The following is a 12253-nucleotide window of genomic DNA, read 5'->3' on the forward strand; positions in this document are numbered from 1 at the left end:
ACTTTCTTTGGTACTGTTTTCTATTTTGTGATATTGTTTCTCTTAATTTCAGGATATAAATAATTTATGTTAACATTTCTTCTTAAGTAAAATATTTAAAGTCAAATTATGCATTTACTTCCAACTATAGTATAAATACATGTTATATATAATTTTTATTGTTTTTTATTTTGTTGTCATCCTTATTGAGTGTTTGAGTTCCTCTGTGGTTTAAGATTTTGATCCACGAATTAGGGGAAATTTCTCTTAAATTTACAAGTGCTTTATAGGCTTTCTTTTTATTTTATTTAAACTTTCTTTTTGGTTTCTTCTTTTATTATACCACAAATTTTTGAAGTGCTTTTTAACTTTTTTGCTTTAGAGATGTTAATAATACTTTTTGACATGGTATCTAATTTTTGTGAAGGTTCTTTGAAAGCTTGAAAAGAAGATGTGATCTGTCTTTCTCTCTCATTCACTGTCTGTCTCACTCTTGCTCTCTTGCTCTGCCACTCCCTATCTTTCTATGTACCTGATCTAAGGATATTTTAAATTCTTCCAAGGAAAACATGATTTTATAAAACTGTTTTTGTTTTTGTTTGAGACGGAGTCTTGCTCTGTCACCCAGGCTGGAGTGCAATGGTTCGATCTCAGCTCACTGCAAGCTCTGCCTCCCGGGTTCACGCCATTCTTCTGCCTCAGCCTCCCAAGTAGCTGGGACTACAGGCACCCGCCACCACGCCCGGCTAATTTTTTGGTTTTTTTTTTAGTACAGACGGGGTTTCACCGTGTTAGCCGGGATGGTCTCGATCTTCTGACCTGGTAATCTGCCCACCTCGGCCTCCCAAAGTGCTGGGATTACAGGCATGAGCCACTGTACCCGGCCAAAACTGTCATTGTGTTTTTAAGAGATTTTAATCAGCATATTTGTCAGTTATTAAATGTATAAAGGCTCATGATACTCATGTCTTCACTTTGAGTATTAGCTCTTAAAAACTAAACTTCCTCAAACTGGCCTGCAGATTCTGTCCCACCTTCCATACTTGCCCTCAAGCCTTACTGCTGTCCAGTTTTCTGTTACCTCTCCCTTCCTCTCACTCATCTTTCAGGTGCTCAAACATGCCCTGCTTCATCTCCCTCAGGGCCTTTGCACATGGTTCATCATCCTTGAAGGTAACCTCTCTAAACACTTTTTCTAGCTAATGCCAACTCACAAATCGAATTCTAAATATCAGTCTTCATTCTAACTTGAATCTACATTACACAATGTAAATTAAACAACACAATGTCAATTAAACAGACCCATAGATCAGGGGTCCCCAGCTCCCTGGGCCACGTATTGGTACTGGTCGATAGCCTGTTTAGAACTGGGTTGCACAGCAGGAAGTGAGCAGCATGCAAGCATTACCACCTGAGCTCTGCCTCCTGTCAGATCAGCGGCGGCATTAGATTTTCATAGGAGCACAAACCTTACTGTGAACTATGCATGCAAGGGATCTAGGTTGTAGGCTCTTTATGAGAATCTAAACTAATGCCTGATGATCTGAGGTAGAAGAGTTTCACACCCCACCTCCCCAGCCATTCCTGGAAAAAAAAAATTCTTTAAAAAACTGGTCCCTGGTGCCAAAAAGTTTGGGGACTGCTGCTGTAGATGCAGATGTATTGTGACATCTGGTAGCTTTCTTTCCTAGTACTGACTACAATTAGAAATTCTGTCTCATTAGAATAGTACCTAGTATAGTATCAGTCTTTCTAGCTTGCCTGGAAGCTCCACAGGGTCACAGGTTGCTACCATTTTGCTCACCATGGTATCTCTATTTATTAGTGCAGTGCCTGGCCTGCAGTAGGTTATCACCTCTTAGCATATGTAGACATACACGGTCAAGAAACTCACCACCTGACTACAATCAGTATGATGGGGAAATTTAAATTGGGTCACTGAGTTTCCAACAATGGAGGAAAATGTAAAATACACACACACACACACACACACACAAGCACCTATTTTTCTATCCTGGTTTCTATCTCTCCCCACTGCTGTGAGCACTGAAATATATGTATTTGATGTTTCAGTGAGATTTGCATTCTAGTTTTACCTAGAATATCTTGATTTTTATGACAGAAATCATGCAATTTGGCCTCTACTTTCCTTATAAACTTATTAACTATTTTCTTTCAGCTTCTGAATAACTTCTTCAAGGACCCTTTCCCAGAAGAATTTTTGGTCCTCTTCACAAACTGGATCAATGATGCCAATCCTATAGTTAGCAAACTGATCCTTCAGAGAATTGCCCTCATGTCACCAGTTGTCAATAAGGTATGTGTATGTGATTTGTGTCTGCCAGCATCATCAAAACCATAATATGAGATTTTGATGTCACTTAACATCTTCACTGATAAAGCAGTGATATTTTTCAGTCTCTATATAACTAATACATATCAAAGCCTGCTGTTTTATTAACAAGGAAACTGAGTTGAATAGAAAGGATGTGTTAAGTCCATTTAGTGGCTTTATTGCCTTACTTTTTTGTTGTTGTTACAGAAAATCATTCATTGCACTCAGAATGTATTTATCCTCATTGCCCTAGACTTGTCTTACAGTCTAAACCATACACACATAATTTCTCCAACATACACACGTGTACACATTAATTCCTATCTCAGAGCACTTGCTCAAGCTTTTTCTTCTACTCATAATTTTCCTACTTTACCTATACATATTTACATTTTTCTCCTTTTTCAATGATCGGCCCAAGTCAAACTGCACTGAAAATTCTTATCTCTAGCAGCCTCATCCCTCTCAGAACCAAATCAATTATGAGCACTCATATTTTATACCAGTGGCCATCAAAGCACAGTTCTTGAACCAGCAGTATCAGCATCAACTGGAGACTTGCTAGAAATGCAAATTGTGAGGCCCCACCCCAGTCCTATGGAATCAGAAATTCTGGGGTAGGCCCACCAATCTGTGTTTTAAAGGTCCTCCAGGTAACTGTTATTCAAGTTAAAGCTGAGAACAACAGACTTATATTGTTTCCCACTGACTCACATGAATAATTCTTGCCTTCCTGGTCGACTGAATTTAAGCATGTTCCACGTTCTGTAATTCTACACTCCAAAGTATCTTGCAAAATGCTGAGAGTGCAAATGTTCTATAAATCATTACTTTTATAATACATCCAATAATAAATCCTTGTTCATTTATTGAGCACAGCCTCTGAAAACTTAAGCCTATCAGTGGACACCCATTGTGCATTTATACTGACATAAGCCATGGTCTGTTTACTTTAAATAAGTAATACAAGTTGATGGATTTACCAGTAGTGTGCATTCTTTTAGTAAGCAGCAAATTATTTATTGCTTTACCCAGAGCTCTTCCTAATGTTATTAACAACTGAAAGGAAAATTCTGTCAAGGCTTCCTAGAAGAGTGAAAGTAGTGGAAAGTGATCTGGGTTGAGATTGTATATTCTGTTTATAAAGACAAAAATGGCCTCTGGCATTGACATAGTCCTTAGCTCTATTTTTTTCTCCTTAAAGCTATTATTTTGACAAAATAATATTCATTCATTTCCTTTAGTCTTTTTCTTCTTGCCTTTCTTTCTCTCTGGTGTCTCCTTTTCATGTTCCTCCTTGCCTTCTATTCTGTTTGGTTCTGATCTACATTGACTCCCATGACTTGCCTGAGTGTCTCAGTACCTCTCGTGTCCAAATGGGTCACTATCATCTAATTTAGAGGTCATTCTGCCAGTAGTGTGTTAGTAAATGTTTGACAGCCAGCTCTCTGAAAATAAGGCCAATTCCCTGGTGTAAAGATCCCTATGGTGGCTAATTTGAAACTTTCAAAGGGACATGACTAAGCATGGAACTGGCAAAAGATGCACAATAGCACATCATTATTTAATATTCCTGCCAATCAGACGCAATGCCCATGAATAATCTCAAGAGCATAGATAATGGTAAAATGTAGCAAAAGAATTGGGGAGTGACAATTTTTTAGTGTTTATTATCAGTTTCTATTTAATGTTAAATTTACATAAGTTAATTTTCAGTAATTTTTTTTTGCAAAAAGTCAACATTTTTGAAAATTTGACAAGAGGCTTTCGTGAGTCAGCTTCCGCACACCATGATGTGCCACCCAGACTCGAGGTATCCATACTAAATGTCAGCTCAAGTCTCCTGCTAGTTCCTAAATCTCACCATTTTTTCCTTTTATATGTAGATAGAAAATGTCAGCAGTATATTAATAGTCATCCTGGATGCCTTCCTTTCCAAAGACGATACTGTTGTACTTCAGGCCTTGCTCACGCTTAGAAGGCTTTTAAACAAACTGGACAAAGTGACCTATTCTTTGGGTACCAGAATTGGTTCCAGCTACTGTCCTCTGATGGATCATGTGAGTGACACAGTTAGATATGTGAGATCATTAGGTTTTGTGGTTCAGCTGAAACTCAAGTTGAAGCAATGATGTTAGGGCACAGAATAAGTCAACAGAAAATAGTCATTTTGTAAGAAGTCACTATTTATTTTCCAGAGATAACAATATTAGTTAGGTAAGTACTGATCTTTTTTTTTTTGACAGAGTCTCACTCTGTCACTCAGGCTGGAGTGCAGTGGCGCCATCTCGGCTCACTGCAAGCTCTGCCTCCTGGGTTCATGCCATTCTCGTGCCTCAGCCTCCCGAGTAGCTGGGACTACAGGTGCCTGCCACCACACCTGGCTAATTTTTTGTATTTTTTAGTAGAGACGGGGTTTCACTGTGTTAGCCAGGATGGTCTCGATCTCCTGAGCTTATGATCTGCCCACCTCGGCCTCTCAAAGTGCTGGGATTACAGGTGTGAGTCACCATGCCCGGGCTTTTTTTTTTTTAAGTACACTGTGAGAACCTGGGGGAAAAAAGAATAATCATCAAGGAATGGCCTCTATCCTTGGATGAAATTGTAGCTTTGTGGCTATGTACTGGTTAACCCTATATCAGGACTGCCTAGGTTCAAATCCCTCTTCTGCCTCTTATTGGCTATCAAACACCAAGTGAGTGATTTCTTCAGTCTTTTGGTGTATCACTTTCTCCCCACTGATGAAACAGCAATGGTAACATAAACAGTATTAGGTTTATTATAAGAATCAGATTTGTTATTTGCCATGCCCCAAATAAATGTTTATTATCATATAAAACTTGAATTTTAAAGTATTTTATCAGAAAGTTCTTCCTTCTGAAAATTCTCATTTTACTTGGTAAACATGTTTCCGAAAAGTTGAATGAAAACTTTGGTATGCCATGGGGAATCTATGTATTATTAAAGAACTCCATGATAAATTGTAAACCAGAGAATTATTTCACAACAAATTATCTTACCAAAACTTCTAGGTTTTTAATCACTTACATTTCAATGAAGAAGAGCACAGTATTATTAAATTATGGAAAAAACAAATGTAGTGGCAAAAACGAATTTTATAAACACATAAACACTTTAGAATAGTAATAATAATAGTGACTTGAAGGGGCAGGGCCAAGATGGTCAACTAGAAGCAGCAGCCTTGGGAGGCTCCCATCAAAAAGAACCCTAACAGCATGCAAATCTTGCACCGGCAACTGAGGTATCCAGGTTTGTCATCACAAGTGAGTAGGCAGCGGGCGTGACCCATGGAGTGGAAGGCAGAGCAGTGTAGTGTTGTGGCCTCCCTGAGAGCCACACAGGCCAGGGAAGCCCCCACACCTAGCCAAGGGAGGCAGTGAGTGAGTGTGCTACCCAGCCTGGGAAAACGTGTTTTTTCCATGAAGATCCCACTGGTGAGCCCATGCCACTAGGGTCTAAGGTCTCAAACACTGAGCTGCACAGATTCTCAACAGCCACTAAGCTAGAATCTGTTTAAGACTGCTGAGCTCCTGGGGCGGGGGCAGGGGCGGATAGGGATGGGAGGCGGCGGCGGTGGGGGGTGCGATTGGGGGGTGTGACTAGTACTACAGCTGTGGCTGCCCGCTGTCTAAGCCCTTTAAACTCCTTGGGGGAGGGGTGACAGCCAGCACTCAGACTGATAGCCACCTAAGACACAAAGCCCCCAGGGCAGGGGAAGGGCAGCAGCCCTCTCTATAGCTCCAGGCTATGATTTTTCCCTGCTGGAGCCAGTGAGGCTGGATGGCTTGATCCCAAGAGGTATCCTCCACAGCCCAACACACCAGCTGTGGTAGACTGCTGACGAGTGCCTCTTCAGGCCTGACCTGGACCCATCCCTCCTCACTGAGGTCTTCCGGCAGATAGTCTGACTACTCCAGCCAGGGGCTCAGGGACAGAACTCTGATCTTCCTAGATCTGAACCCCGGGGGGAAGGGGTGGTCACAGTCTGCACACTAGCAGACACAGTCTTTCCTCCTCCTAGTTTGGAGGAAGCAGGGCAGCCCAGACAAGTGAGCTTTCCCCCCAGCAAAGCACACCCCCTCCACCAAGGGACAGCCAAAGTGCTTCGGTAAGTGGATCCTGCTCCCCACAAAACCCAGCCGGGTGAAACCCTCCAAAAGGGGTCATCAGAAACCCTATACAGGAGTGATCCTACAGGCATCAGGTTGGTGCCCCTCAAGATCCCAGACGAAAGAGCAAGCACCCATCTTTGCTGTTCTCCAGATTCCTCGAGTGGCATCTCCAGACATGGGAGCAAATCAGATGAATAAGGCCTAAAATGAACCCCTAGAAAACTGTGGCAACTCTACAGGAGAGGTACCTGACCATTGCAAGAGAAACAAAGAAACAGCAACAACACCACCAACAAAAAAAAGTCTCCACAAAAACCCGATTCAAAGGTCAGCAGCCTCAAAGATCAATACTAGACAAACTCATGAAGATGAGAGAAAAATCAACGAAACAACGCTGCAGGCCCAAAAGGCCAGAGTGCCTCTTCTCCTTCAAATGGTCACAGCACCTCCTCCAGCAAGGACGTAGAACTGGATGGAGGATGAGATAGACAAATTGACAGAAGTAGGCTTCAGAAGGTGGGTAATAACAAACTCCTCTGAGCTAAAGGAGCATGTTCTAACCCAATGCAAAGAAGCTAAGAACCTTGATAGAAGGTTAGAGGAGATGCTAACTAGAATAAGCAGTTTAGAGAGGAAAATAAATGACCTGATGGAGCCGAAAAACACAGCACAAGAACTTTGTGAAGCATACACAAGTACCAATGACTGAATCGACCAAGCAGAAGAAATGATATCAGAGTTTGAAGACTATCTTGGTGAAATCAGGCATGCAGACAATATTAGAGAAAAAAGAATAAAAGGGAATGAGCAAAACCTCTGAGAAACAAGGGACAGATCAACGAGACAAAAAATTAACAGGATATTCAGGACTTAAGCTCAGCTATGGATCAAGTGGGCCCAATAGACATATACAGGACTCTCCAATCCAAATCAACAGAATATACATTCTTCTCAGTGCCACATGGCACTGATTCTAAAATAGACCACATAATTGGAGGCAAAACACTCCTCAGCAAATTCACAAGAACTGAAATCATAACACACTCTCTAAAAACAGTGCAATCACATTAGAACTCAGGATTAAGAAACTCACTCAAAAGCCCACAATTACATGGAAATTGAACAACCTGCTCCTGAATGACTCCTGGGTAAATAATGAAATTAAGATAGAAATCAATAAGTCTTTTGAAACCAATAAGAAGAGACTATGTACGAGAATCCGTGGGACACAGCTAAAGCAGTGTTGAGAGGGAAATTTATGGCACTAGGTGTCCATGTCATAAAGTTAGCAATATCGGCCAGGAGCAGTGGCTGACGCCTGTAATCCCAGCACTTTGGAAGGCTGAGGTGGGTGGATCACGAGGTCAGGAGTTCAAGACCAGCATGGCCAAGATGGTGAAACCCCGTCTCTACTAAAAATACAAAAATTAGCCTGCCATGGTGGCACGTGCATGTAATCCTAGCTACTTGGAAGGCTAAGGCAGAGAATTACTTAAACCCAGGAGGCGGAGGTTGCAGTGAGCCAAGATTGCACCACTGTACTCCAGCCTGGGCGACAGAGTGAGACTCTGTCAAAAAAAAAAAAAAAAAAAAGCTAGAAATATCTCAAATTGACACCCTAACATCACAATTAAAAGAGCTAGAGAAGCAGGAACAAACAAATTCAAAAGCTAGCAGAAAACAAGAAATAACTAAAATCAGATCAGAACTGAAGAAAGTAAAGACACGAAAAACCCTTCAAAAAGTCAACAAATCCAAGAGCTGGTTTGTTGAAAAAATTAACAAAATAGACCACTAGCTAGACTAATATAGAAAAATAGAATGAAGAATTAAATAGACACAATAAAAAATGATAAGGGGGAAATCACAACTCACCCCCAGAACTGCAAACTACCATCAGAGAACACTATAAACATCTGTACATAAATAAACGGTAAAATCTAGAAGAAATGGGTAAATTCCTGGACACATATACCCTCCCAGAACTAAGCCAGGAAGAAGCTGAATCCTTGAATAGACGAATAACAAGTTCTGAAACCGTGGCAGTAATTAATAGCCGCCTTACCAATAAAAAAAAGCCCAGGACCAGACCATTTCACAGTCGAATTCTACTGGACATACGAAGAGGAGCTGGTCCTATTCCTTCTGAAACTATTCCAAACAACTGAAAAGCAAGGACTTCTCCCTAATTCATTTTGTGAGTCCAGCATCATTCTGATTCCAAAACCTGTCAGAGGCACAACAAAAAAGAAAACTTCAGGTCAATATCCCTGATAAACATTGATGAGAAAATTCTCAATAAAATACTGGCAAAACAAATTCAGCAGCACATTCAAAAGCTTATCCACCCCGATCAGGTCGGCTTTATCCCTGGGATGCAAGCCTGGTTCAACATATACAAATCAACAAATGTGATCCATCACATAAACAGAACCAATGACAAAAACCACATGATCATCTCAATAGATGCCGAAAAGGCCTTCGATAAAATTCAACAGTCCTTGATGTTAAAAACTCAATAAAACTGGTATTATTGGAACACATTTCAAAATAATAAGAGCTATTTATGACAAACACACAGCCAATATCATATTGAATGGGCAAAAGCTGGAAACATTCCCTTTGAAAACCAGCACAAGACAAGGATGCCCTCTCTCACCACTCCTATGCACCACAGTATTGGAAGTTCTGGTCAGGGCAATCAGGCAAGGGAAACAAGTAAAGGGTACTCACACAGGAAGAGAGGAAGTCAAATTATCTCTGTTTATGGACATGATTCTATATTTAGAAAACCCCATCACCTCAGCCCCCAAACTCCTTAAGCTGATAAGTGACTCCACAAAATCTCCGGATACAAAGTCAATGTGCAAAAATCACAAGCATTTCTATACACCAACAATAGACAAGCAGAGAGCCAAATCATGAGTGAACACTCATTCACAATTGCTACAAAGAGAATAAAATACCCAGGAATACAGCTAACAAGGGATGTGAAGGACATCTTCAAGGAGAACTACAAACCACTGCTCAAGGAAGTCAGAGAGGACACAAACAAATGGAAAAACATTCCATCCTCATGGATAAAAAAAATCAATATTATTAAAATGGCCATATTGCCCAAAGTAATTTACAGGTTCGGTGCTATTCCCATCAAACTACCATTGACATTCTTCACGGAATTAGAAAAACCTACTTTAAATTTCATATGGAACCAAAAAAGAGCCCATATAGCCAAGACAATCTTAAGCACAAAGAACAAAGCTGAAGACATCATGGTACCTGACTTCAAACTATACTACAAGGCTACAGTATCCAAAACAACATGGTACTGGTACCAAAACAGATATATAGACCAATGAAACAGAACAGAGACCTCAGAAATAACACCACACATCTGCAATCATCTGATCTTCAACAATCCTGACAAAAACAAGCAACGGAGAAAAGATTCCCTATTTAATAAATGGTCTGGGAAAACTGGCTAGCCATATGCAGAAAACTGAAACTGGACCCCTCCTTATACATTATACAAAAATTAACTCAACATGGCTTAAAGACTTAAATGTAGGACCCCAAACCATAAAAACCCTCAAAGAAAACCTAGGCAATACTATTCAGGACATATGCATGGGCAAAGACTTCATTATAAAAACGCCAAAAGCAATTGCAACAAAAATAAAATTCACAAATAGAATCTAACTAAACTAAAGAGCTTCTGCACAGCAAAACAGACTATTATCAGAGTAAATAGGTAACCTACAGAATGGGAGAAAATTTTTGCCATCTACCCATCTGACAAAGATCTAATATTCAGAATCTACAAGAAACTTAAATTTACAAGAAAAAAAAAAAGACCCCATCAAAAAGTGGGCAAAGCATATGAACAGACACTTATCAAAAGAAAACATTTACATGGCCAAAAAACATATGAAAAAAAGTTCAACATCACTGATCATTAGAGAAATGCAAATCAAAACCACAGTGAGATACCATCTCATGCCAGTCAGAATGGTGATTATTAAGTCAAAAAATAATAGATGCTGATGAGGCTGTGGCGAAATAGGAACGCTTTTACACTGTTGGTGGGAATGTAATTAGTTCAACCATTGTGGAATACATTATGGTGATTCCTCAAGAATCTAGAACCAGAAATACGATTTGACCCAGCAATCCCATTTCTGGGTACATACCCAAAGGATTATAAATCATTCTGCTCTAAAGACATATGCACATGTATATTTATTGCAGCACTACTTACAGTAGCAAAGTCATAGAACCAACCCAAATGCCCATCAATGTTAGACTGGATAAAGAAAATGTGATATATATACACCATGGACTACTATGCAGCCATAAAAAGGAATGAGGATTATGTCTTTTGCAGGGACATGGATGAAGCTGGAAGCCATCATTCTCAGCAAACTAACACAAGAACAGAAAATGAAACACCTCATGTTCTCACTCGTAAGTGAGAGTTGAACAATGAAAACACATGGACACAGGGAGGGGAACAACATACACCAGGGCCACTTGGGGGGTGGGTAGCAAGGGGAGGGAGAACATTAAGATAAATAGTTATGCATGTGGGGCTTAAAACCTAGATGATGGGGTGATAGGTGCGGCAAACCACCATGGCACACATAGATCTTCGTAACATACCTAAACTTTCTGGATTTGTACCCCAGAACTTAAAGTAAAAAAAAAAAAAAAAAAAAAGTGGCTTAATTTATTTAACACTTAATATATACCAGGGGCTATTCTAAAGGATTTACATGAGCTATCTTACATAAATCTCTAAGCAATTGTATTACTATTATCCAATTTTCATGTAAAGAAACTAAGGCAAAGAGAAGGCAATATTTGGCCAAGGTCATATATGTGATAAAGTAGTCAGAATGCTCACATAAAAAAAATCAATCAGATTATAAACGTTTCCTGAAAACCAGAAAGTGATATTATATTTTTAAAATTTGGGCCAAGTGCAGTGGCTCATGCCTGTAATCCCAACACTTTCCAAGACTGACATGGGAGGATTGCTTGAGCCCAAGATTTTGAGACCAGCAGGAGGGTTGTTGGAACTCAGGAGTTAAAAGCTGCAGTGAGCTACGATCCTGCCCCTGCACTCTGGCCTGGGCAACAGAGTGAGACCCTGTATCTAATAAAATATAAATAAATAAAATTAAAAAATTAACCTCTTCTTACTTGCAATTTTTCCTTTCTAGAATCATTTTTATCCAATTACCTTCCTATTTGGCATAAGTAGCCCTTGAAAACCTGGTTGTGTGCCGGTATGTATAGAGCTTCCATTGCTACTCAGTGGCAACTCAGCAAAGTCCTCCAGCCTTTGAACACAGCATGGTTACATTATTATAAGTATCCTTATAAAAATTATCTCCAAGTTATACATACTATTTCAATTTATACTTTTAGGATATTATTAAATACTAATCATCTTCCTGAATTTAAGAAACTAATTTTTCACAGGAGTTTTTGGTAATGCAATCTGAATTTTGGTAAGTAATTTTTTACTGGTTTATATTTTTTTCAGCTTTATTAAGGCATAATTAATAAATTAAAATTGTATACATTTACAGAATCCAATATGTTTTGATATATTTATACATTGTGAAATGATTAAATCAAACAAAATTAACATTGCCATTACCTCACATATCTTTTTTTGTTTGTGTAGTGAGAACATTTAAGACCTAATCTCTTTGCAATTTTTAAGTATACATTACATTATTAACTATAGTCTAATGTAAGTAGACTTACGTTAGATCTCTAGAATTTATTCATCCGGTCT

General features: G+C 39.5%; 1 protein-coding gene across 1 annotated transcript in view; it reads left to right on the forward strand.

Moving 5' to 3' along the window:
* MROH9 (maestro heat like repeat family member 9) overlaps positions 1-12253 on the forward strand; it is a 237057-nt gene that overhangs the window by 183934 nt on the left and 40870 nt on the right. Inside the window, exons 13-14 of the mRNA XM_026447952.2 lie at positions 2159-2296; positions 4201-4374. Of these exons, the coding sequence (XP_026303737.2) occupies positions 2159-2296; positions 4201-4374 (312 nt within the window). The remainder of the gene's footprint in view (positions 1-2158; positions 2297-4200; positions 4375-12253) is intronic.

This window comes from Piliocolobus tephrosceles, chromosome 1, assembly GCF_002776525.5.
Source record: "Piliocolobus tephrosceles isolate RC106 chromosome 1, ASM277652v3, whole genome shotgun sequence".
Classification (NCBI taxonomy): Eukaryota; Metazoa; Chordata; class Mammalia; order Primates; family Cercopithecidae; genus Piliocolobus; species Piliocolobus tephrosceles.